Source organism: Onychomys torridus, chromosome 14 (genome assembly GCF_903995425.1).
Source record: "Onychomys torridus chromosome 14, mOncTor1.1, whole genome shotgun sequence".
In the NCBI taxonomy this organism is placed as follows: Eukaryota; Metazoa; Chordata; class Mammalia; order Rodentia; family Cricetidae; genus Onychomys; species Onychomys torridus.
The window spans coordinates 71,595,835-71,623,546 of NC_050456.1; the positions used below are offsets into that span (position 1 = coordinate 71,595,835).

Below are 27,712 nucleotides of genomic sequence, written 5' to 3' on the forward strand. Positions count from 1 at the left end.
CTGAAAGTGGAAATCGCCGTCAGCTACACTGGTGTTGTAGGCACTGTCCTCGGAGCATAACAGCCACCTTCTCACCAGAACAGCTGTGACTACTTGTAAGCCACCCCCAAAGCACACCTTGCTGAGTGCTGGCTTGCTTTCCCTCATAGGAGGAGCAGGTGAGGAGGGTCAATACTTACCTGAAATTCCAGCTGCTCCCCCTACATCTCCTGCCATCTGTATGGAATCCTGCTCTAATTGCACATGGCTTCATGGCCTCAGGAGGTCTAGGGTGGAAAATTAACAGAGAAGGGGGACTCCATCTATGGAGCTACAGGAAGCTGCCATCCATGCTGGGGTGAGAATTTCCAGAACTGTGGCTGCTTTACAGTCACCCACTCTCCTAAAAGTGACCCTTACTGACGCTCTGTAAGTGAGCCCAATAAACTCAAAGGTTTCCCCAAGTTGGACTTTGGTGGAGTTGTATTTTGGTTTGTCATTGGAGCCCTGGAGTGAAGAGACAGAGATCTCAAGACATTTGGCATAGTCTGCAGGATCCTAATAACTAGCTGGCCACCTATAGAGAGAGATCTGCCTATCTCTGCCTGCAATTACCACATACAGACAACCCATCCTACCCCCAGTTCGGATTACAGATAATCACCATGGCTTGTCCACACACCAACCAACATTATCATTCCTACTACGCTTTTCAAAGGAAGGAGACATGCAAGGGGTGACCAGAGCACCTTTGGAGAAACTATCAGGCCATTACTACCACTACCACCCACCACCAATACTGGATCAAAGAAACCATATTCCTCATGGGAAATAATCCACTCACTTTCTACTGGAATTAAAATCTAACATCCACTCCCTGCACCCCACACCTCACACATACAGCTCCAAGTTCCACAGCACACAGACCTTGAGCACCTCACCTGGAAGTCAAGTTCACCTAGCTTTTAAGGATCAAGAGGCCACCCTGAAGGCCTACCAACTAAGGCAGCACTTTCCTGAGCTTCCTGGCTCGCCAGCACTCTGTGATGCCTACTTCACAGCAAAGAAGACTGTAAGAGGCATGACAACACAACAGATCAACTGACCTCAGGACAGATCTCAAACTGATGGTTTTCACGATGAAACTGGCTACAGGAAGGTGATATCACACACATACAATGAACTGACTGTCACAGTCAGCTAATCTGCACAGCCACAACTCCTATGTTTCTGGTGTGGTGAGAACACTAAGAAGCCACACTCAGCAGACTCCACTATACAGTGCATACAGTATTATTATCAACTGTAGCCCACTGGCTATTATTAGTTCTCTAGAACTTCCTCCTCGTAACCGAAATGCTGTCCCCATCAATCAACATTTCCTCACTTCTCCCACCCCCTATACTTGTCACCTGTGCTCTCACTTTGTCAGAAGAACTCTGTTTACTAGACCCCACGTGGAAGAGAGATCGCAGTATTTGTCTTTCTAAGCCTGCTTGTTGCACTTAACATAATGGCCTCTCTATATAGTTAGGTTATCACATTTGTCAGCATTTCCTCCTTTATTGTAACACGAATTCTAATAGGTCTTATAATTAAAAAACCTGGAGCCACATATTGGGGCAAATGCTGAGAGATCAGAGAGACAAAGGAACAGGCCACCGCCACATCTCACCTCGCCAACTCTATGAATCCTGTTTGAAAGCCTCTGAGTCCTCACATCTTATATACCATTCTCCACCCAGCCATCTCTTCCTTCCTAGTGCTGAGATTAAAGGAGTGTGTGCTTCCCAAATACTGGGATTAAAGGTGTGTGACTCCCAAGTACTGGGATTAAAGGTGTGTGCCACCACTGCCTGGCTCTGTTTCTCTCCTGGACTGAGTCAATCTCATGTAGTCTAGGGTGGCTTTGAACTGACAGAGATCCATATGGATCTCTGCCTTCTGAGTGCTAGGATTAAAGGTGTGTGCCACCACTGCCTGCCTCTATGCTTATTCTAGAGGCTTGTTCTGTTCTCTGATCTTCAGGCAAATTTTATTAGGGCATACAATATATTACCACTTTATCAAGATCAAATATTCCTCTGTGTGTGTCTGTCTGTCTGTCTGTCTGTGTGTCCACTCTTGTTGACAGACTTAGGCTGTTTCCATATTTTAGCTCCTGTGAATATGCTACAATAAGCATATAAATACAGACATCAAGAATAAGCTTTAATGCTGACATATTAATAAAGAAATTACCAAAAAAAAAAAAAAATGAAAAAGCCTTTTACACTGCAGATAACAGGTATTAAAACACCCTGAAGGTGGTGGTATGTCAGAGGGTAGCTATATTCTCAGGAAATACTCTCTGAAGCATGTGTGGACAAAGGGTGATGTCTGGAAATTAGTCTCAAACAGTTCCTAAGCAGAAGCTAACTAATAAAGCAAGTGAGTAAATGGGTAGAACATGTATAGGTTATCCTATTCTAATTCTTGCCACATCAGTTCTTTATTTTCTGAAGAATATTCCTAGTGTCTCCATGTGTGTGCATGTGTGTGTGTGTGTGTGTGCACACGCGCGCCCACTCATGCACACACTCCCATCTGCTGACAGATGCAAGCACATATTCAGAATTGTGATTGTTGTGAACAATGATGCAACAAATATCCAAGTAAAGTTAAAGCTATTATCATTCAGAGATGTGATTTCACAAAGGACAGTACTGGGTCCTTTTTAAAAGTTCCTATTGTAATATAATATAAGTAAGTACTTCATTTCTTTTAGGGATGGCAGGTAACTCTGTGACTACTACTCAGTATTCACTTTGCACTTCTTTCCCAAATAAGAGCACTGCCCAACACTGTGTATTCTTAAATACACCAAAGCTGCCAAGGCTGTGTTTCAGACTTTCTAATACTTGCCAGTCACCTAGCTAGCCCTCAGCTCATGGCATACACCTCTCTTTGGACTAGGAACTGGTTCATGCCAATCCAATAACAAAAGGTTTGGATCTTTCAGTCATTGGCTGAAAAGCAACTCAAACATAGTTCAAGAAATACTAGCCCTGTCTGCTGCTGAAATCATCCGACAGCCATCAAAAAGATGTACTTTCAACAGCAACAGTAAAGAGACTTGATCCCTGTAACATCAATGAGCAGCTCAATCAAGCAACCTCAAAGCTCAGCCTAACAACATCTTTGCCAAAGACATGAGCCAAACAAATTCCCTCACTATCCAAATTAACGTGAGTTGAATTTTATGCAATTCTGAACAAATGACACTGTAAACCACCATTACTGTTTCTATAAAAGATCTAGATAGAAAAAAAGGAGAGAAAAGAATGGAAATAAAGGATGGAGGGAAGAAAGAAAAAAGGAAAGTCAGGGACAGACCAAAAAGAAAGTTATCAGACTAGAAACCTGAGGTCCAGGAGGTCCTGCGGCCAGATCACAAGCCAAGAGCTTTGTTTACAGCCCAACATTAGAGTCCAGCACCACTCACGCGAGACCAGGATGACCTCCATCTGGAGCTTCCCTGACATCTGAAGGTTAGTCATTCGCTCCTCATTTGTCCTTATAAACATGGCTTAAACTTTCTGTTATCAGTGAATCTTCTTAAAACTGCTAATGTATTCTTTTAGAACTTTCAAGCCCTTGTTATTCTTGCTTTAAAATGACTGATTAGACTGTGTGACCTGGAGTACAGGAGCTCTATTTCCTTTTATCCTATTACCCACTGTCCTAAACCACAGTTGGGACACAATGAACAAACTAAGCAGTCTGTAGAAAGCCAAGTCAGCTGAGTGGCCCGAGCAGCTTTTGTCTCTGACTTTCCCAACATAACCATTTTACACACATGCACCAACGCAGACTCTCCTTCTCCCTCTCTTCCCCTCTCTTCTTCCTGGAACACAGGCTCCCTCAGAACAAGATATGGCTCCATTTTTCTGTATATATTAAATCTGTTCTCATGTTTCGTGTGTGTGTGTGTGTGTGTGTGTGTGTATGTGTGTGTGTGTGTGTAAAACTGAGTCAGAGATTCATGAATTGCCACACAATAGTATACAGAACACAATCATGGGCAAGTCAATGTATTTTCTTTTTCTTCTTTTTTTTGGGGGGGGGGGGGGTTTCTCTGTGCAGCTTTGCACCTTTCCTGGAACTCGCTTTGTAGCCCAGGCTGGCCTCAAACTCACAGAGATCTGCCTGCTTCTGCCTCCCAAGTACTGGGATTAAAGGCGTGTGCCACCACTGCCCAGCTAAGTCAATGTATTTTTATTTGGTTTGGAAATAAACTGCTACCATTCCTGATGGTGGATAGGATTTTACAAGGAATTATAACCCTTCCAGTTATATTTTCCATAAGGTCATAATATTTGAATTAATTTTTCACTCATTTTATGTATGGTGGCTGGCCCCAGTAAAACACTTTCTATCTAAGGAAAGCAAACTCACGATCAAAACATCAATTGGTAACCTAATCCTGTAATAACAGAAAAAAAAAAAAAAAAACAACCTATAATTTTGCCAATTTTTACTTTCTTTGGTGTATTTTAGTAGACTTTTTTTTTTAACTTAGCCATAAGTGAAAGGCTGAGAATCTGATCATATATAAGCATTTGAGTCTCATGGATGAACCACATTAATTTCTTCAGGAGAGCCAAAAGATAAACCCTGAGTGACTATTTTCAATGACAAGTTTTAATTTTTTTGTTAAATCATCTACACTCATGGAACTGGCAAAGCTGGGTGCCAGCTTCTAGAGGTTATGCACCTAGCAGTATTGAGTGAGACTGGGATACAGTGCAGGGCAGAGCACTTACCTAATACAAAGCCAGGCCTTGATTCAATACCCAACACCACCAAAACAAAAGCCAAACACACACAGAGAAGGACGTAATAAAACACAGTTGTAAGCCCTCATCCTCTTTCCAGACAACAACCCAGATTTACCGTGTTAATGTCTGCGCCCTCTGTGCTGCTGCGGTCTGAACTGCATTCTGACATTGTGATAGCTTACTGGGAAACCACAGCATGCCCACGCTTCTGCTCTAAAACAAATGCAGAGACAGTCAAGTATAAGATTCCTGCAAACCCAATGCACACAGCAGAGTCCCAATCAGACAAGAGCCCGAGGAGCCGAATAACAGGCCATTATATTGTATCGGCTTTTAAACAAAAGACATTTGGGATATTTTTAGAATGCCAAGTCTTCTTCTAAAACAAAGAACAGAGAGTGAGCAGCAATCAGTCAAGACTGACTTATAGAGAGAAAAAACTACAGCCAAGCTCCAGGAAGGATTTCAAAAATATCTGTAACTCAATGTTAAAGATCATGCTTTATATATTAAAGAGAAACAAAAAAGTAATAATGCATTACTTCTTAGATTCCCATTTATAAAAAACAAATAAAGGTCACCAGAAGAGATACTTGGCTGAGAAATCCAAATAACCTATTGTAAACCTTTAGTGTGTGCATGAATCCCACAGTAATTCCAATTTAACAAATGAAATTAAAAACAAGCTCCAAGGACTATTAAATCACTTTTCATCAAATTGGTTTAGAAGACAATTCAAGACTAGAATTGACAATGATAGTGTTGGGAAGAAATTTAAATATAGGATGCCTTTCCTAAATGATTATTATATTTCAAAAACAAAGAAAGCATAAGGAATTGATATGAAAAGCTTAATGTAATCAACAAACACTGATCTTAGCTATGACACTGGGCTTGAGCTCATTAGTTTACACCATCTGTACTGCCATCATGCAGGTAAATCCTCATTTTGTACACTTTTTTTTTTTCTAGCTGTTAATAAATCAGACTAGGGCCAGGCAGTGGTGGCACACACCTTTAATCCCAGCATTCTTGAGGCAGAGGCAGGTGGATCTCTAAGTTCAAGGTTACCCTGGTCTACAGAGTGAGTTCCAGGACAGCCAGGCCAGTTTCAGAGAGAAACCTTGTCTTGAAAAAACAAACAACAACAACAACAACAACAACAAACCAGACTGGGACGACCTTGACACTACTTTAATATATACATATTTACCTCGAAATGCTGAGTCTAAGTTCTTTCAGAGTTTCCAAGTCTGTATTTATGCATACCCTAGGTAACCTAAAAGCAATCAGAAAGAGTATTTTAGAAGAGACAGCTCATTTAAAAAAAAAAAAAAAAGTTAAGAAATTGACTATTTAACAAATTAGCTACTTGATAATTTTTTATACTTAACATCAGGATAAAATCCTTTATAAAATTATCTACTAAAAGGCAAGAAAACAATACATGACTGAACTAGCTGCCTGTTAAAATCAGTATTACATTCTAATACAAACATAAACAAGAAGCAAGCTTTTTATGTGATCCAGTTAGATACAAGGGAAGACTCTTGGCACAGCACACCAATTTCCCTAGTAAAATCTGCCTGTAAGTCTCCTTAAGGAACACTATGACAATCTACAGTACCGCATGTCTTCCTACCTCCCGGCATCTCTATCTTCTAAGGCTACCTCATCCTTGATTGAGTTTTTAATCACATTATATACACCAGCCAGTAAGATGCAAAGACCATGCATACCAACACGGGTGGTCGGAACAGTCCATGAAAGAAGTTGTGTGAGGGATTTCTGAGAGCTGGTGAGAAACTCCAAGTAAACAACAGTAATCTCTGCTCCTCCATAACATGGGTGCTCTTGGGTGTGCCTCTCCCAGGTACACCAGAGTTCACTTTACATTATTCATTACAACTGGCTATTGTTATTTGTTTAGCTTCCTCTATGGGGAAAGAAAACAAACAAACATGTTTTTGCTACCTGTGACTTGTCCTTGTGGTTGAACACCTTACTCATGTAATGCTTCTTAACCCTCAGAGTATAAACTATCTGATGCTCTGAATAAAGTTGCCTATCACATAAGACTTCAGTCCTCATTTATTAGCTCCATTCTCCCAGGTCCCACCACCTCTAGAGTTGGTAAACAATGTTTCAGACCTGCCTGTTTCTAGCAATGCTCTAACCAAAGTCAAGTCAACCAGTATAGGATTATCTGGTTATCTAGTACATCACCAGACAATAAGTATACACATAGAAAGCCCATCTGGCAAGTATAGGACAGTGACTTACATTGGTAATAAAAAGTTAAGTCATTATCTAATTTTAATTGATGATAATATATTACAAATCTGCGAAATCCTATTTCATGGGCCCCTTTAAGATAAGCTCCAAATTATACTAGGTTTTAATACAAAAAAAAACAAAAAACAAAAAACAAAAAAAACAAAAACAAAAAAAAACCCTCCCATTAACACCCAACTACAGAGATGGGTGCAATTAGAGACAGACAGCTCTTCCATTCCTAGTATGAATTTTCAAAGCAAGTTTAACAGAATCTCAGAGATCCTGCCACTACTAACTTTACACATTTATGTCACACTAACCCTACTCTTGAGCTCCTAATTAATGTACAACTTCTATAAAGCTCCTGGTAAACAAGAACGGGACTCAGCATGAACACTATGGCATTAACATGCAGTCAAATTTGTTAGCACTGAAATGTGCCCAGCAACAGAGATCCTATGGGGGATCCAAACACCTACAGCAAGCTAGCCTAGATGACCCAGAGTCAGCTCAGGAGCCCAAGTGATAGCTTGAGATGATCACTTGGCATGGGGTGAAGAGAATTAGAGTTTTTATAAATCAACCTGTTGAAATCAGAAGAAATCCCTTTTCCTTTGTTTTTCAGAATTCTCTTCTCCTTCCCCTTCAGTGTACGGAAACTTAAGCCTCTAGTTCCCTCACTACAAAAGGTTACCTCCAGAGCCTAAGCGGCATCTCTGAAATAGTACCAGGCAGAGAACCACCAGTTTCTTGGGAGGAGACAGGCCTAATTTGTCACCTGATTCCCATTTATATAACTGACCTCTCGTCATCAAGCCAGAACACCAGAAAGTTTATCTCCAAAGAAAAGTCTTCCACCTGTGGTCTGTCAGCCATGAGCACTTGGGTCACTTGTTGACTGTAGGCCCTAAAACACATAATCAGCTATACTATGCCAGACATAAAACATACAGCAAGAGGCCAGAGTCTTGTTTGGGGTAGTGTGGCTCAGGGTATATATTCTCTTCTTCCTTTCCTATTGGTCACATAGGTCCTGTTATATAACACCTGTTTTCAACTCCAACAAGTTTCCCACAAAAGAATGCCAAATGCCTTGTAACAAACCAAGTTTGCTCACAGGAGTCGCCACTGCCCCTGCCTTGCTACAGATTTGGAGCTATCTCAACATCCATTCTTAGGACCCTCTTGCTTCCAGTTTCTGCATTTGGATTTATAGACACCACTTAAGGACATAAGGATCAACATTCTTCCTGTCTTCATAGTTGGTCTTGCTGAACACCTGTCTAGTTTAATGTTGCTCAATAATGAAACTGTTTTTCTTTTTCTTCTACCTCTGTGCAGAGAATTTCTGTTTTGAAAGACTTCTTTAATTATGTTTCTCCAACATGGAGACATTTTAAACACAGCCCAATTCTCAAGCGAAATTCATGCCAAATAACAAATTTCATTTCTTGGAACTTCGAGAAACTCTAAAACATGTTCCTCAAGAGCAAAGGGAGAAAGGTTTAAAAATAAAAACGGAACAAAGTAGGTCAACACTTGCCACGTTAAAAAGGAACTCACACATCCAATGGTCAGTGTTCATTAAACCCCCTCCCAAATCCCTTCCTCTTCAAAGTTAGTCAGGACAATGTCCCAGCTGTCCTTAGCAAGGCCCCAAGTCAAGCGGTGGTTCTTGCCTCTTCATACTAATGTATCAGCCATCTTCACAGCAGGCACCATGAACATGAATGATGTAGAAAGTAGTCTTTCTTTTCTTTTTGGTATCTGAATCATGCAAGGGACACATCAGATAGGTCAAGGTGTATGCATACCAAGTACCACTACCCCTCTACTACTGTTTCCTGGCCCAAAGAGCAGGAACATATATGAGAATAAAATGAGATCTTAAGCTTGGTAAAGTAAACAAAGGAACTATATATACTTCTTAATCTAAATTTTAAAGAATTCTTCAAGAAAAACCTAATATACACTTAAGATTCAACACAGAAAATACAACCTTGTGCATAACATAAAGCACAAGATTTTACATAGTATTTTTAGCCAGATTAACCCCAAGAACACACAAATTCACAAAGGAGATCGAAACATACCATCTTCAAACATGCCACTGTGGCCCAGAGATGTTGGTTTGTCTTTGGGCTTTGGGGGGGGGGGGGCGCCACCCAGCTCCCAAATAAATCACACACAGAGGCTTATTCTTATAATTATGAATGCCTGGCCTTAGCTTGGTTTGTTTCTTGCCAGCTTTCCTTAACTTTAACTTATCCCACCTACCTTTTGCCTCTGATCTTTTCCCACTCTCTTACTTCTGTAAATCTTACCCTTACTCTGTGGCTTGCTGTGTAGCTGTGTGGCTGGCCCTTGGAGTCCTCCTCCTTCTCTGGCTACTTCTTCCTTTTCCCCCCAGATTTCTCCTTCTATTTATTCTCCCTGCCTGCCAGCCCCACCTATCCTTTCTCCTGTCTTGCTATTGGCCATTCAGTTCTTTATTAGACCATCAGGTGTTTTAGACAGGCACAGTAACACAGCTTTACAGAGTTAAACAAAAGCAACATAAACAAAAGTAATACATTTTAAAATAATATTATACAACACCAAGATTATTTTGAGTTCAAGGCATTAGGGAGCAAAAGATTCAGCAAAAGGTCTCTCCTTCACCTTTCTACCAAAAACTAAGTTATAAATCCCTCCAGCCTGCTCCAAAGGGAAGAGATCAAGGCCTATACTAGAGACAGAGATGGCCCTGTGATCGTCTGGATGAACAAACTTTACTAAACAACTCTTAGCCTCTACTAGTACCTTCTAGGTACTTCTAGACAGCTGCTACAATTCCCCAGCCCTAAAGGTCCAAGCCTCCTTTCCTGTTATGTCACATTTTATCACATTTAGCTATGACTGTAAATAAACCAGGCTGGCTGGCCAGTGAGCTCTGGTGAGCTGTCTGATCTGCCCCTTTTAGCTTGGAGCTTACATGTGGGCATGGCCACACCCAGCTTTTCTGTGGTTGTTAGGGATCAGAACTCAGGTCCTCATGCAGGCCCAGCTAGGGTTCTTACCCAGGAGCCAACTCCCCAACCCCATTTAGTTTTTTTTATTATTTAATTTTTTCTTCTTTACTTTCATTTTATGTCTACTCTATTCTACCTGCATGTATGTCTGTGCACCACATACATACAGTGCCCATGGAGGTCAGAAAAGGACATCAGACAACTCCTGAAACTGGAGTTACAAACAGCTGTGAGGTGCCAAGTGGGTGCTGGGAATTGAACCTAGATCCTCTGAAAGAGCAGCTAGTGCTGAGTCCTCTGAGCCATCTCTGCAGCTCCACCCACAAGGCCACTAACTGGACCAGGAGCTTTGTGATTTGGTTACACTGGCCTGTATCCACTTTCTGGTGCTGGGATTAAATATGGGTGCCTCCTCTTTCGGCTTTTTTGTTTGGATACTGGATAAGTATTTTTACCTGCTGAGCTGTCTTCCTAGTTCCTGGCTGCTATTCTTAACCACCCATGTAGTACCTCATTGCAGAAGAAAATTTAGTGAAAATGTTTTCAGTGGTTTATTTAATAATAAACATAATACTTATTGTTGTGTTTATGTGGACTACCAGGCCTGGCTCTGTGCAACATAATGTATTATGCTTAGATTTTCATTATATTGTCCCAAATAAAGTTTAACATAAGTAAAATGCCATTTTTAACAAGTTCAACCCAGCAAAACTGTCCACATGAAAGTATCCCTAGTCTCCAGCTAACTGTCTGCTTCTTTGGAGCCCTTCTCAGAAAAATGACAGCATGGCCCCCAAAAAGCACAGACGCCCTCCCTCCATGTCTTTCCAATTGCCCTTATGACACTTACTCTGCAGTTTTGTTTGGAGAGGTAAATAGCTAACACACCACTAGCTTTCAGGCTTGCACTTGATTCTCCATACCTTGCTCTTAACACTGTGCAAGAAACACTATGATTTTATCTGTTCCGTATCTATCTTCTTCTAATCCATTACATCAAAGGATAGCTATGTGGAAAAAGAACTGCCAAAGTATGTACACACACATACATACATACATACACACACACACACACACACACACACACACACACAGAGAGAGAGAGAGAGAGAGAGAGAGAGAGAGAGAGAGAGAGAGAACTTAAGAAGGGGTTAATTTTGCAAAGTAAATCTAAGTGAATACTATATGAAGTTGTTTAATAAATATGAAAAGACAGCAAAGCTCTAGGCAAGGGTAAAGCTGTGTAGCGCCTGGCCATCTGCCCTCCTCGAAACACAGCCAATCACCACTCCCTATCACTCACCATTCACACAGCTCATGCCAGCTTTCTCTAAGAGTCTGTCACCAACCCCATGTGTGGGCTATGTAAACATCCAATCAGGATCTGTTCCTGCCATGCCTCCCAAAAGCTCAAGATCTCTGAAGAGAAAGAGAACTTTATCCTCACTTACAATCCTACTAGCTACCACTGCCCATTGCTTAATTTGCTCATGTATTAACCTACTGTAAATTCCAAACTATGTCTGGAATGCAGGAAAGCAATATTCATAATTCACTGTTATTTATTAATTCTAAGAATGAACTATGGCTCTAGTACTTCCTGCATTTTGTAATCCACACATTCAGCAAGCAGCACTGGAGAGGCTGGTGCAGGAGGATTTCAAGTTCAAGGCCAGTCTAAGGACACAGGGAGATCTTGTGTAAAGATTAGAACTTGGGATTTTAAACCCCCTTTTAATATTTAGTTATACAGTACTCTATCCTGAAGAAATGGGCAGCATCAACACAGTGGCATATCAAGTGTAATAAAGTATGAGCATGACCATGGACAGGCTTCTCAATGTCTACACGCTGTTGGCTATCTAGAATGTAGCAAAGCGTGGAGTCTGTCAGATTCTCAGTCAGCAACACCAAACTGCAGTAGAGGAGACAGAATGTCTGTCTCTAAGATGCTGCCAACCCACCCAAGGCTTTCTCTAGTGTTCAACCTTACTCCCAAGGCCTCCATCCTGGACACTCTTCCCAGAAGGTCTCGGTTCCATCATCCCCATGTTTTTAGTCGCCAATTGTAAAGTAGGACAAGGGCAATCTACCCAGATCTTATTTTTAATGTACTATCTCAGTCTGAAATGGAGAAGTCTCTAGATTATGGTGTTTAAGAGATTACTGACTGTAAGGTCTCTGATGGATCTAGTATACTTGATCTCGAGACTAGTGAAAAACAAAAACAAAAACAAAACACAGCAGTCCAGGCTGACTTGCCCTTAATGACAAACCAAGTTATAGAACGTGAGCTTTGGTGTTCTGAGGCAGAATCTCACTAGGTAACCCCAAGCTGGCTTTGACTTCATGATCCTCCTACCTCTCAAGTGGTGGAATTTCAGGTATGTGCTGCTGTCATCTCAGCTTGGCAGTAGGTATTTATTTATTTGTTATTGTTTTGTTTCAAGGCAGGGTTTCTCTGTGTAGCCCTGACTGTCCTAGAACTAGTTCTGTAGACCAGGCTGGCCTCCAACTCACAGAGATTTACCTGCCTCTGCCTCTGCCTCCCGAGTGCTGAGATTAAAGGCATGGGACACCCCTGCCTGGCTGACCATAGGTTTTTAAAACATGTCTTAGTTTCCACTATCAGTTAAGTTTCAAACACATCTGTCCTGAGGATATTCAGAATTTTGTTCCTGTTTTAGCCCATTACTTGTTTATGAGTAGCCATAGCCTAACTCAAATGTCTACAGATGGAAGGGCTTGCCTATCTCTCCTATTACATTATATAAAATTATAAATATAGATGCATATGGGGGGGGGTGTGAGTCATATATTCCATCAAACCAGAAGTTTAAAAGCCAAACTGGTCTACATCAGGTCAAACAGCATATAGAAAGGTTATGCCAGCTTAAAGTACTATCACAGAGACATTTAAGACCTGGCACCACTGTCACAGAGATCCAACTAACCAGAAAACCATCTTTGCGGCAAGGCCCTACTGCTGATGAAAACACCTACACAACTAACTCATTGAACACAGAGAAGTCAAGCTGGTGCCTACACAGAGCTCTCAGCCCTCTGTGCTAGCATGCTAGCATCTTTGGTACAGGAAGGTATTCTGCATGCTATTAAAGGAGAAATGTAAGCACCAACTTGGTTACAAACCTTTTGATACACAATGGTGTCCTGCCTGCAAATTATGCTGGTGTGATAGTGGTAAAAGGCTTGCAGGAATAACCAACCACTAACTGATTTGACTTAAGGCCCACTCCACAAGCTGGAACCCATGCCCAACACTGCTTGGGTAAGCAAGAATCTGAGACTAGATAGGCCAGGGCCCAAATACTAAAACCAATACTACTGTTCTACTAAGGAACATATCAATAAATGACTACTACTGAGACTCTGCTATACTTATAGATCAGCGCCTTGCTCATCTATCATTAATTAGAAAAGCTTTCTCCTGAAGCAGATGGGAACAAATATAGAGACCTAGACAATATGCAAAGAGTAGAAGAGAGACTTTGGAACACTTAGCCTTAAACAGGACGTCTCCATTAAATCCCTCCCCTCAGGGCTCAGGGAATCCTTTGGAAGAAAAGGCCGAGAGAGTAACAGAGCCAGAAAGGCGGAGGACACCAAGGAAGCAAGGCCTTCAAAATCAACATGCTCGACGCACATATGAACTCACAGAGACTGAGGTGGCATGCACAGGACCTGCACGGGTCTGCACCAGACGGGGTCCTAGAGCTGAAAGCAGAAGTAGATAAATGCCCCATTCCTAACCCAGAAGCTATCTCCAACAGATAACCACGTGCAAATGAGAGCCACTTTTCTCCAAGGGGGTCTCAGGGGAGAAACAAACTACTCTTAAGGGCAGCTGATGCCCAGAAATAAATGGCCAACACAAAATGAACTCAATGTTATCTTTAGAGGGTCCTTGTCTCATAACTCAGGGCTTTTAAAGAATTTTTTATCTTTTAAAAGTTTTTATTTTATTGTTCTCTTTTTACCCTACAGGTCATTTGGTATATATTATGATGTCCAATTGAGTATTTTTATGAAATTCTTGAGTATGTGAGCAAGTGTGTCTCAGTGTCTATATCTGCTTCTTGTGCCTTCTCTTGGGTTCTTTTCTTTCTGTCTTTTTTGTCCTATTCCAATGTGTTAGTGTTTGTTTTGTCTTATTATAATAATTATCCCTTAGAAACCTGTATGTTTTATAATTAGAGACAGAAAGGGGGTAGATCTAGACGGGAGGGCAGATAAGGAGGAACTGGGAGAAATTGAGGGAGGGAAAACTGTAATCAAAATATATTATGTGAGGGAAAAAAATTCATTTTCAATAAAAAGGAAAAAAGAAAATATGCAAAAATTATATATGTACATATGCACATATATTTACATAATTTTAATCATTCCCTTTCCTTCCCTCCTACTCCTCCCACGCCCCTACTCCCTCTCACATTGATAGCTTTTTTCTTTGAATATTACTAATACTTATATATGCACATAGAATATATAAGTACAAAAAAAAGAAAATTCATCTATGAAAATGCTGTGCACAAGCCCACTTTTTTGGACTGCCTTCCATTATGAAACTGGATATGTATTTCAGTATTAGTAACATGGAAGTCATGGCATAATCTAGTTACACAAAGAATATAGCAAAATATTCTCTAAAGTACATATCTGAAGAAAAATAGTACCATCTAAATTTTATCAAAAGTAAGAAATAGGCCAGAACTGGGCAGCAAACTGTTTACTGACAGCTTCCAGGGACCAAGAGCTTACTGAGGAGAATACAGAGATTCAGAGGCCGCCAGATACCCAGTGTATCTCAGTGATAAGCTACAAGAGTTAGTGTTAAACCCTGGTCCTCCAACACTGAACATTAGCTCCTAAACACTCCTAAACATTCCTAAACATTATGATGGTAGAGTTTGAAATGGACGAAGCCCACAGTATTACTAAGATGTCACAGGTGAGTGAAGCTGTGCAGCAAGATGTGGGAAAGGAGAGAGACCATAGGCTTGTCCATGTTTACCTTACCATCCCTCAGCTTTGCTCTTCCCAACAGAAGACAGAAAGTCTGACTTCAAAATATCTCCAAGTGCTAGATAACTCTACTGTCTTACTTTTTCCTTCAAATAGTTAATGAATGAATGAATAAGTAGTTACGAATTTAACTCTTAAGCAAATAACTTTCTTCTATCACCTCAAAGGTCAATTTTCAGCCAGGCTGGGACTTGAAGGCAAAGCATCAGGCAAATGCTCTACTACTGAGCTTCTGCCTCAACCCAAAGATCACATCTTTAAACTAGCATTCTGCTCTCATTATTTGGATTAAGTGTATTTTTTTTAATTCTGAACTGATTGTCTTGTTTTATAACCCCCAAGAGAATATTTTTCAAATGTGTTTTTAAAAATCTTCATCACATACACTCATCTGTCACTAAAAAAGTAAGTTGGGATTAGCCAGCTCAACAATAAAAATGTCACCAGTACCAAACAATCTCCAAGTACTACAGCAACTCTCTTCCATGATTCCAGATAGCTCTCGCAGTCTGCAGTGCTCACGCATGCACAGCTCATGCACAAGTGGAGATGAAGCCAAGGGCATGATCTGTCCATTATCAGGGGAGTCAAGATCCTTTTCAAAAGCCTGACGATGCCAGCAGGGTTCCTCCTCACAACCCTGTTAACTTTCCAAAACCTTCAAAAAGTTTTATAAAGACAGACATCTACTTACTCAGCAAAACCAAGTACTCCTTTACACAAGTGCTGTGTGTGGCAGTGACAACACATGTGTGCTTAATCCTTGGTACTATAAACCTCAGCATAACTAAGAACATCTCATGTTACCATGCAGCTTCCGTGTCTCAGGAACCAAGCTTCAGCAGGTGACCAAACTGAAGCTCCAGGCCTAAAAGCTACCTGGGCATCTTCATGTCCTGTCAGTTTAGTCACTGACTTGGAGCATCTCAGTGGGTATTAGACCAGGAGTACCAACAATTCACCAGCCATTTTAGAGAGATGAGAAAGTCACTGGACCAATTTCCCATTTCCCTAGCTACACCTCAAACATACACTTTTCTCTCTATGATCTTTTATTTATCAGGTCCAAACCACCACACAAGCAGTCCTACTTTTTCCCCCACCACACACTCCTGAAGGCCAGCAAAAATAGCACTGCTTGCAAAGTCCTGACTGCTTCTAGTGCTCCAGAGGGTACACTCCTCAATGAACTTACCTGCCACCAGTCAAAGCCTGCATGCTACAAGGGACACTTCAACTCCAGTGGAGATGACATCACCAGAACCACACATGCCTTCTTACCAAGGCTTGTTGACTGTGCCTTGTGCTTTTGACTGTGTTTCTCTATCACCTACATAGGTCAACACTGTCTCCATACATTGACAATGTTCTTTGTGAGAGAATCTAATCAAGAAAAGTCTGCTGCTCCTAGCTAACTGGTACATTTCCTTCATCAATCGATGGCAACTATAATTAGCCCTAGTTCCTCTTTCACTTTGGCAAATTCAAACAAAACAAAAAAGTAAAAAGCACTTTAGTTACAGGTAAGCTGTGACTTTGCTTGAAGCTCTTTATATAATTCTCCCATCCATAAACTATTCTACACCTGCACTATTATTTCATAGTTCTCTAAAACACCTTTTTATTATCATAAGGACGTCCTGCATCCTTTCTCAAAGAACATACTATTACACAAATGCTCATCTCTGCACAGAATTTCTGAAAACTAGAGTCTCTTAAGAAATGTTGGTAATCATCAAAGAATCAGGAAAGAAGGTCCGGGCAGCACAGACTAAAGAGGTAGAATACTACCGAAACACTCTGACCTCCAGAGAGTCCGGCCTAGCTTGAAGATACTGCAAAGAAAACTGTAAATAAAAGCCAGCACAACACACACATATCTGTTGGCTTTGAGGATGAGCTAAACTCTTGAATGCTCAAATAGCAGATCCTAAGGTAAACAAAATAATCACGGGCTCCAACTTTCTATTTGTACAAGGTACACAGAAACCTTAGCAGCCCCTTCCTCTGGCTCCATTAGGGCATAAGAGCCTGCTGATCCACTAAACAAATGTGATAAGAATCCCTGTTTGCTCTACTGTGATAAGAACCAAGATACTAAAAATCAGTAACCCCTGGACTAGGAGAAGATTCTAGTCCTTTATTGACTCAGAGGAACTTAAGGAAAGTAAGAATCTGGAAGAAAGCTGAGCCTAGTGTTTTTGATCTAATGATCAACAAGCAAGACCACTTTGGGGTATATGCCCAGAAGAAGAAATGACAGCAGGCCCTGATCAGAGCCATTCATATCCATGCTCACAGCACCAACTACTCTCAAAGATGTCACCCACAGACGGCTGGAAAAGCAGAACAGGACATACACAGGTGCTCCTCCATTGTCGATGGCCCTAGAAACCCACTTCTAAGTTGAAAACAGAGAACTGGGGAAAAATGTGTACTTAGCATATCAAACTTTCTAACACAACGACAAAGCACAGTGTACAGTATCATTGGTTATCCCTCATGATCACATAGCTGACTAGAACAGGAAAAAGAATCAAAAATTCAAAATTTAAAGAAGTTTCTACTGTAATTGCACATTTTCACATAGCTTAAAGCTAAAAACTGTCAAGTCAAACCATTATAAGCTAGGGACCATCTATACATACAAACAATATCAGCCTTTCAAAGTGACAAAGCTGATGCATGCATGACATGAAGCCACAAGGTACTATGTTGGTGTGATATACCAGCTCAAAGACAAATACTGAATGACTATACTTACATGGGGTTCCTAGCATAGCCAAACTCAAACAGAAGGAGAAGAGAAAATGGTGGTTACTTAGGAATGAAGGCCAGAACGTGCAGTTAGTGTTTAGGTGGGGAAAGTGTCCCAGTGAGAGAAGATGTCTGGACATGGATAATGGCAATAACTGCAAAATGTCAATGCAACTGCACTGTACACTTAATGGCTAAAGCTTCGATCATGTGTATTCTGTCACATTTTAAAACACTTGGAAACATTCAGATGAGCAGAGGTCACCTGAACATTCAGTTTGACAGAGCTTCCCTCACTCCACCTGTATTAGCCGAGGATATAACACACTTCATGCAGACTGCCTAAAATCCATTTGGACAGCACACTTTGAGGAGTAGGCACGCTGGCATTCTGGAACCAAACCACGAATCAGTCAAGGCTCGGGCAGACAGAAGTAATCATCACTGAGTCTCACTTCCCTAGTGTGTAAAATCAAGAAGGAGGTCACTACACCAACACACCAAGAATTCAATGAGAATGTGTGAAAAGAACCTGACACATCTTGGCACATATTGATGAGATTTACCAAATGTGCTCCTTACCTGCCACACATAAGTACGTGCAGGCTACAGAGAGGGAATACTTAGAGCACATCCACCTCCTCAAGTGACGTCACTGTCTCACATGTCAGGCAGCAGCAAAGAGTAAGACATGGCAATGCTAGAACGCTATGCTATAGGTTATCATCCCTGGAAAGCAGAACAACACCTAAATACGACTCCTTATCCCACCACAAAATCACTGTCCAATCAGAACCAAGAGTCAGGCCTGGCGGGGCCCGCTGTAATTCCAGGACCAGAGAGGCTGAGTGAGGCAGAAGCCTCCTGAGTTCAAGAAAGACAGAAATAAGCCACACCAAAACATCTTCTAAACCCAAGACGAGAAAGCTCAGCAACTGGGAGAGAGCCTAGCTATGCAATTCCTGCCCAGAGAAGCTGCCATAATGCAGCATTCAACAAGTAAATAATTCAGGGAAGTAAAGACAACCCTTACTAAAGTAGTTGTAAGGTCCTTTACCACCCAACTGAAACCAAACCGGTTATCTTTTGGAGTCATTCACAAACTTAGGCTACTAAAAGCAACCCTTGGTGCTGACAGTTCTAATAAATACACTCTCCGTTCATGAGCATGTGCACTTATATTACACACTGCATGTGCCACAGGGAGCCTCAAAGACACTTGGCACAACAGTTGATTCCAGAACTCAGTTTCCGAAGGTATCAGTAATATCAAAAACTACTGCACAAGCCTCACCCAGAATTCATCTTTTAATAAATTTTTGAGCTCAATGGAAATTTTACTTAGAAAGTTTAATTTTTTTTTTTTTTTACAATGTGGTCACAATGGAAATTTTACTTAGAAAGTTTAATATTTATACCAATAAATTTCCAACTTCGTGAATGCATTTTATAGCAAGTGTCATATTTCCCAAGTTGCTAAACTTTGGCCCTTTTTCTACTGACTGATGGTGCGGCTCCTCAGAAAATCGACAAATCAGGACTGCAAAGATTCAGAAACTCAGGCAGGGGCGAGCTCCCACGTAATTCTCTTTCATCAGATGGAGGTTTTCAACACTTGATCATCACAATACCTATGACATCACATATGAGTAACTTAACCATTTAACTACAACTCTCCTCACCAAAGCAAGGGCTATAGATCAAAAAGACTCCCCAATCATCTGTTTAAGCAAATCTTCAGGACACTGGCGCTGTCCTGCAGGCAAAATCACAAGGGCAGCTCAGCTCTGCTAGGCAACCCACTCGGATGTGCTAGCCTGAAAGGCACACCGATCTGTCCAAAGAAAGCCCGTTCGCAGGGTCCAGGCACAGTGACCTGAGAGGAGAGGGGCCAAAAAGATGGCCTCGGCCACCCGCCCCCTGGGGCCAGCCCTGGTCACCTGCCAATAAACATCCAACAATCCCTCCCAGGGCTCCAGCCATCACCTCGCCGGAGGCCTTGTCCCTATCCTGGTCCTCTGAGGTGTTCACGGGTCCCGCGCCATTCGGCAGGCCCGGGTCGCTCCCGGGGACGCCGGCCCGCGTGTGCACCTCCGATCTTCGCCCGGGCTTCGAACGCCGAACAGGACCTGTCAAAGCCCGCTCCTCCCAGGGCCGGGGCGCGGAGAGGTCCCGGCTCTGAGTCGCGGGGTGCCGAGGTCCGCGTGGACCGTCACCCGCCCGGGCTCGGCGTCGCGGCCTGCTCCCGGCGCCCGCGCGGGCCTCGCACAAGAGGCGGCCCGGGCATTGCAGTCCCCCCCAGGCCCGGACACAAAGCGGCCCAGGGGGAGCCCGCCTCACCTGCAGCACTGGGCGCCGCGGGCCTTCCAGAACCATCGGACCCCGCTCCGGCGCGCGCGTCACAGCCCAGGCCTCCCGGTGCCGCCCGGCGCCGCCGCCGCCGCCGCCGCCATTTCCTGCCGCTCGCCGTCGCCTCGTTCCCGCTGTCAGGTTACTCCATTCACCTGGGCCCGGAGCCGCCCGCGCCTCACCGCGCCGCGCCCCGACCCCTCCCGCCCACGCCTGCGGAGACTGCGCAGCGCCCTGCTCGCCCGCAGCCCGCGCTCGGCCCGCGGCGACGGCGCACAGCGGCTTGGAGAATCCCACCGGCGTCGCGCCGCCGCTCCGCGCCCCCTCACTCGCTCGCTCGCTGGCCCCGCGGCCGCATGAAAGACGTCCTGTGATTGGACGGAGTGCGGAGGTGAAAGGTTAATCCCGGTACCCCAGCCATTCAGGAGCTAGGAAACAGCGGGCTCGGGCCGAGACGGCGTCTGCGGCCCAATGCGAAGACCAGGCTGTGTATGTAACGCAGTCGGGCGGGCAGCGGGACTTCTGGCCCCCGCCGCCTCCGCCGCCGCGGGCTACGCAGTCTGGGCTTAGTCTAGAAGAGCCTCCCAGCTCTGGGGACTGCCCCTCGTTGATGGTGGCGCCGTCACGGATCCATCATTGCCCATCTGCAAGCCCTTCTGCTCGGCCTTTTGGGTCCCCAGAACTGGGCCCTGTGGCCAGTCCTGGAGGCCAACTTGGACAACCAGAAAATGCCCTCGGTGCGCAGAGGCTTGTTGGTTTTATAGGTCGGAGCCTTCTGCCGCGCCTCCTTGCTCACAGTTCGAAGGAGTAAAGAGGCTGACTTAAAGAAAACCGTCTTAGTGCAGGACACTCCCCCACCTCCCATGTGGGCCTCTCTTCCAGAAGATTCCCCCCATAGACTGCTGTACTCCAGGTGCGGGATAGATGGTACTAGCACCTGGCTTCTCTCTGCCCCTGGAAGCGTTTAGTCGCAGCTGTCCCGATGCACTGCATTCAACACGGTGGCCACCAGTCCCACGTGGTTACTGTTGCCTCTCTGAATTAAGGTGGAGGTATGATTTGCTCATCTTTATACTTACAAGTTGAAGTGGTTTATTTATTAGAATAAAAACTAGTGTCGTTTGTTTTATTTATTTATTTTTTTATCACTGTTATTTTGAAACCAGGTCTCACTGTGTCAACCAAGGCTGGCCTGGAACTAGGAGGCCTAACTTTAAAAAGATCTGTTGTTCATTCATTTATTTGTGTGTCTGTGAGTATATGTGAGATGCCTGGCTTGGAGCTATAGGATCCTCATGATTTCACAGCAAATGCTCCTAACCTCCGAGCCAGTTCTCCAGCCTCCCGTTTATTTCTCTGATGTGAGCACTAGAAATTTTTAGGCTTCATTGGCTAGCATTGAATTTAAGGCTTACAGGCCTGTGTACCTTATGTGCTTCCCATTTTAACAGAGGGAAAAAACCCGGAGTAACCTCCAATAATTCTGCAGCTAGGATATGAACAACTGAGATTTAAATCTTATGCTGTTTTCCGAGCTGGTATGTTCATTCAGTCCTGTGCTCAAATTTTGGTCATGTGTTTATTAGCTTGACCATTAACCTGAACATCATGGGTAAATTAGGAAATGAAATGGTTTTGGCTGACCACATTTAAAAAATGATGTTTCTTAATAAAAATTTAATAAGGGTTGGGGATTTGGCTCAGTGGTAGAGTGCTTGCCTAGCAAGCGCAAGGCCCTGGGTTCGATCCTCAGCTAAAAAAAAATTAATTAAAAAGAAAGAAAGAGAGAGAGAGAGAGAGAGAGAAAGAAAGAAAGAAAGAAAGAAAGAAAGAAAGAGCGCACGCACGCACTGTGGGCAATAGCTCTCCCCAGAGAAGAATTAGAGGGTTTTTGAAAGTGGTCCTTTATAAGCAGAATGAAATCTGATAAAAGTGAAGGGCTGCACTGAGGTATACTGGCAGCAGAATGGGTAGAACTGATGTTCTTCCTGTTTTCCTTCCATAGTCTCTCAGGACCACCTCAAAAGCCAGTAGGATGGCTCACCTGGATTGCAAGCCTGACAACCTGAGTTCAAATCCCGGGACCCACCTAAAGGTAGAAAGAGAGAACTGATTCCTCAGAGTTTCCCTCTTACCTCCATACACATTGTTGTATCTTCCACCCAACACACACATCACAAAAACAAAGATTTTTTTTTAAGCCAACTGGGCTTGTCTACTAGCAGATGTTTCTGATTTTATTGGTTTTTTTTTTTTTTGTTTTGTTTTGTTTTAATAACTGGAGAGCATGGTGGTCCATCTGTCTTTTTTTTTTTTTTTTTTGGTTTTTCAAGACAGAATTTCTCTGTAGCTTTGTGCCTTTCCTGGATCTCGCTCTGTAAACCAGGCTGGCCTCAAACTCACAGAGATCCGCCTGGCTCTGCCTCCCAAGTGCTGGGATTAAAGGTGTGAACCACCACTGCCCGGCCCATCTGTCTTTCAAATAAAAAAAAAAGAGCTACATGCCAAGGCCCGTGTGTGTGTGTGTGTGTGTGTGTGTGTGTGTGTGTGTGTGTATCCACAAAGGGTCATCTTTGCTAATGCAGTTGGACAGTGTCCTGCTCTCAGGAACATTGCCTTTCAGAAACAGCTGCAAAAGAGACCCCTCCTACCTGGCCACTCAACTCACACACTGATCACTTGGAAAGACCCTCACCAACAAACAGCCAATCAAAATGCACCAATTTCTCCCCATAATTCAGCCTTCTAGTTCTCATATATAGCCTCCCTTTTCAACAAGTTTTAAAACATCAATATTTGGAACTAATCTTCCAGAATTGTGAATTCAGGGCTACTGGTCATTGAACCCAGGGCCTCATGCATACTAGGCAAGTGCTCTCTATATATCCTGCTCAGTTTGGGGGTTTTAGGGTTGACCCATAATAATCTTTAGGTTTTTTAATATTCAGGATTTTAGCATTTGAGAGGCATCTTTCAGGATTACGATCAGCAGAGCAATGAAAAATAAACCATAGGGCCGGGCGGTGGTGGTGCACACCTTGAATCCCAGCGCTTGGGAGGCAGAGGCAGGCAGACTGAGTTCGAGGCCAGCCTGGTCTACAAAGTGAGTTCCAGGACAGCCAGGATTGTTACACAGAGAAACACAGTTGAAAAACAAAGACAACAAACAAACAAAACCGAGTAAAGAAGGGTCTGTCCCCTACATACATTCTCATGCCCCAACAGCAAACCATTGTTTCTTGTTCATTCTTCAAACTTGCCTTCACAAACAAGCCAAGGTACTTATTTATTCCCTGTCTTCTTCATTTACAACAACCCTGGCATGTGATACACATTTACTATATCTTGTTTTTAATATAATATATACAAATACAGGACATATCTATAGCAATGTGGAAGAACTCCTGGTTTGCCAGCATTCACCAGTCTTTTGCAATTCAACACTGATCCATTTAGACTTCATCCAGTGTATGGGGTGAGGCATGATTCCAAATGACCCCCACCCCAGACACCTACACAACTGCCCATTTACTAGCCATTTGTAGAATATCTGGGTTCTGAAATTCTCCATGTCAGTGGTCCATCTGTCCACACTCCAGTTGCTGGTTTGTTTTCAATATGGAGCTATCAAATCTTGTAAGGGATAGAGTTTCACATTTTGTTTGGCTCTCCAGGAATCTCAGCTGCTATGTCAAACCACACTAAACAATGGTACAATACCACATGCAATGCATTTTCTGTGAGCTAACTTTTCTTTTCCCTCAGAAATTCATGAGTCCACATTGATACAAAAAAGAATAAGTAACTGAGGATGAGCAAAAGCTCTTCCTTACCACGGAGTAATTTTAGAAGGAGGAGTGGGGCGGCAATGATCACCATTTGGCAATTTGTTTACTAAATCTGGTGGATAAATGTTGAACAAGGCATGAGAGATCCTCACACAGATTCAAAGCATGCCCTGTGAACTCTTCTTTGAAAAGTGATAACTTTACAGAAGAGCCGCCTAGCAGATGCCATCTCACCCAGATAAAGTCAGCTGTCATGGGAGGGGACCACAGACACACCCACTAGAGTCACATCAATGTCTAAGTGTCAAGTTAGAAGTACAGACATGGCAGGGGTTCATAGGGAAAATGCCCCTTTGGAGAGTGGCAGAGTGCATGCAGACCCTGATCTTCATTATTATGCAGTGTGGGCAGAGCACAGATGTGTGTACCTCATGCCCAAAGTCCCAGCGGGACAGTGTTGGCTTTGGCCAGCAGCCAGATGTGCAGCAAACAGCCACAGCCCAAGATGGGTGGGTGGACAACACACACTGCTACATGCTTATATTACCCTGTCTGGTTTCCTAATTTTTCTTAATGTAAGTCTATCAAAGAAAACCCTGTGTAACATTTTAGGGACTGTGCATGCCAAGGGCCAAGATCTGTCCATGGGGAGCCATGGAAACAGCCTTGCCTCCCAGGAATGTACATGTTGGCCCAAGGGCTTGTCTCCCCAGAGTCCTGATTAGTCCAGCTCAGCCAAAGGTCAGCTTTGCCACCAAAAAGGAAGGGTATGAACTCCAGGGTCTTTCAGATCCATCTTCTGCCAGCGATGACCACAGTACCACACTGGTAGTGTTTCTGGGAAAAAAAAATGCATTTCCTAAATGCATTATAGGGCCACCAGACAGACCCAAATTGAAGAGTAGTCAAAATTCTTAACAACCAAAGAAGGACTTCAGAATGGTTTCAGAGGGGTGGCGAGATGGCATAGCAGGTAAGAGTCCTTGCAACTAACCCTGACAACCTAAGTTCAATCCCAGGACATGATCTGATCTCCATGTGTGCATTCACACACACAGACATGAGCAAATATCAGATGTAAATGATAGGAATAATTTTTAAATGGTTTCAGAATAAAGACGACTGAAGATGAGTAAAAACTAAATAAAATACATGAACCTTTCCTTTCCTAAAAACGGTCTAGGTCTGGCAAGGACGAGCAGACTGGGAGATGAAAGGCGTAGGGCTGATCTTTGCACTTTCCTGCCATCACTGTGGAATTATTTTCAAATAAAAAGTGAAAAAAGAAGGAAAAGTAAACCTATAAAAAAGACTTAAGTTACCCATAGAAGAGCTACTTAAACTCTTATGAGCTTGCCAAGGTCACTGCATATAAGGCTGATATATGAAAGATATATGAAAATAATTGAATTTCTATGTTCTAGTAATAAATAATAGATATTTCATTTTAAGTGTCTCAAAATGCTCTCTCTCTCTCTCTCTCTCTCTCTCTCTCTCTCTCTCTCTCTCTCTCTGTGTGTGTGTGTGTGTGTGTGTGTGTGTGTGTGTGTGTGTGTGATTCTTTATTGTTCCCTAGCATATAATCATAAAAAATCTCTGGAACCTTCAAAAGGATGTCTTTGTATGCTAATGAGGTAACTGACAGCTGGTAGTCCCTAAGTACCTTCAGGATGGGCACTGCCAGAAGGATGGAACTTCCAGCCTCTGGGGAGGAGAGAAGGGTCAAGGTGAAGTTGATCACCAGTAGCCAATGCCCAGCACCTATGCACTGAAGCCTCCATAAAAATGTAAAAGGTTTTGAAGGCTTCAAGACAGAGCCATACGGAGGTTCCTGGTGAGTGACATGTCTTGAGAGGGAATGGAAGGTCCACGTCCCCTTTCCTATACCTTACACTATAAATCTCTTCATCTATCTTCTGTAATACCCTTTATAATAAGCCAGCAAACCCATCCCCTGCATTCTGAGAGCTGCTCTAAAGGGTTTGTAAGAACCAATCTGTAATTGGTTGCTGAGCAACAGCCTTATTCTTGATATCTGCAGGTGATGGGGAAGTCTTGCATCAAATGCTTCTACCAAGCAGATAATGTGAGTAACGAACAGGATTAGAGGCAGGCCCTGGCAGCTACTGAAGAACTGCTTGCTTGCTGGCAAACTCCACACCCTTGGAAATCACAAGTCTAATGATGGCTACAGTGTGAAAGTACAAATCAGTTTGTTTGTCTAAAGCACCCAAAGCTAAAAAGTACTTGAGATAAATCTAACAAGTATGTTAGAGTTCTATGCTGAAATTAGAAAACATTGATAAGGGAAACTTAAGGCAAAATAAACAGAAAGGTATGCCATGTTCATGGAGCAGAGAGACTCAGTATTACAGAAAAGTCAGTTCCCTCCACCCATCCATAAACACCTGAGGCAGATGGGAGAGCTGGCCCTGAGGTCCTAAGAGCAGGAGAGCTATCCCTGGCCCTCATCAGCTGCAGCACTTGGGAGACTCAGGAGAGTGGACCCTATGCCACACCTGGACAACACAGCATTGCTGACCCTGAAGGTATAGGTGTGGGAGAACTGCCCCTGAGGACATGAAAGCAGGAGAACTGGCCCCACCCCTTGCTCATCTCAGTAAAGGGTGAACTAGCCTGGGCCATTCAGGAGAGCTTACCCTGGTGGTGAGGACAAGGGAGAGCTGATGGGCTGACCAACCCTGTAACTACCCAGGCCCAGAACCAGGGTTATGAGTTGGCCCACCCCAATATCCACTCGATCTGCAATCTAGTGGAACATGTGAAGGGGCCGGTCCTGTAGACTCAAAGCTGAAGGATTTCCACAACACAGGACAACAGCGGGATAACCCAGAGGAGTTCCAGTGAGGACCTGGCATGGACAGTGTAGCTGAAACCAGAGGCCTTGGACCAGACCAATGACTCTCTGCAATGAGCATTTGCAAGTAAAGCTCTATGGACAAAAGGGTTTACTGCACGACTTGCTGCTTCCATAACAAAATTGATTTTTTTTTCCCTTCTTTCTCTTTTTTCTTTTTTTTTTTCTCTTAAATTTTATTTATTTTGGTGGGGAGCTTACAAGGGCAGAGGGTGGATATGAAGGGACAGGGAAATGAATGGGATGGAGTTCCATGATGTGAAAGACACAAAGAATAAATAAAAGAAAGTTTAAAAAGAAAAGGAATGTCAGTTCTCTCCAAACTACTGTTAGATTATAATCAATTCCAATATCCCAACAGCCTGAATGTGCCATACTTTGATGACATCAGCTTCTTCGGCCTTCCAACGTTGATTGAAGACCAAGGGCTCTTCAGGAATCCTCCCAGACTTCAGAACCAAATCTGGACTTCCAGGCATTCAGACTCATGGATGGAGCAGCTCCCGGGTTTGTAGCCTCACAACGCAGACAGCCATTGCTGGACTACCAACCCTGTATCATATAATTCGGTGCTTCTCAACCTTCCTAATGCTGCGACCCTTTAATACAGTTCCTCATGTTGTGATCCCCCAACCATAACATTACGTCATTGCTACTTCATAACTGTAATTTTGTTACTGTTATGAATCATAATGTAAATACCTGATGTGCAGGATATCTGATATGTAACCCCCAAAGGAGCTGTGACTCACAGGTTATGAACCACTGATTTAAGCCAACCTTATAATGAAGGCCCTTCTAGTGTATATT

General features: G+C 43.1%; 2 protein-coding genes across 4 annotated transcripts in view; one reads left to right on the top strand and one right to left on the bottom strand.

Annotated features, from left to right (window-relative positions):
- Window positions 1-20,591, bottom strand: part of Dicer1 (dicer 1, ribonuclease III) — a 65,654-nt gene extending 45,063 nt beyond the window's left edge. Inside the window, exons 1-3 of one of the 3 annotated variants that reach the window (XM_036206257.1) lie at window positions 20,228-20,591; window positions 6,013-6,078; window positions 4,915-5,007 (exon numbers count right to left, since the gene is read on the bottom strand). The gene's annotated coding sequence lies outside the window, so the exon portion shown is untranslated. Of the gene's footprint in view, window positions 1-4,914; window positions 5,013-6,012; window positions 6,079-20,227 lie in introns of all 3 variants that reach the window. The other 2 variants (XM_036206256.1, XM_036206258.1) reach the window with 2 other exon arrangements.
- LOC118595298 (methyl-CpG-binding domain protein 6-like) lies at window positions 15,006-27,327 on the top strand. Its single transcript, XM_036205655.1, has 7 exons — window positions 15,006-15,056; window positions 19,410-19,467; window positions 19,911-21,288; window positions 22,242-22,331; window positions 25,601-26,225; window positions 26,858-26,969; window positions 27,264-27,327. Exons 1-3 carry the CDS (start codon window positions 15,006-15,008, stop codon window positions 20,594-20,596), a joined length of 795 nt encoding a protein of 264 aa, XP_036061548.1. The 3' UTR covers window positions 20,597-21,288; window positions 22,242-22,331; window positions 25,601-26,225; window positions 26,858-26,969; window positions 27,264-27,327.
- The last annotated feature ends 385 nt before the right edge of the window (window positions 27,328-27,712 follow it).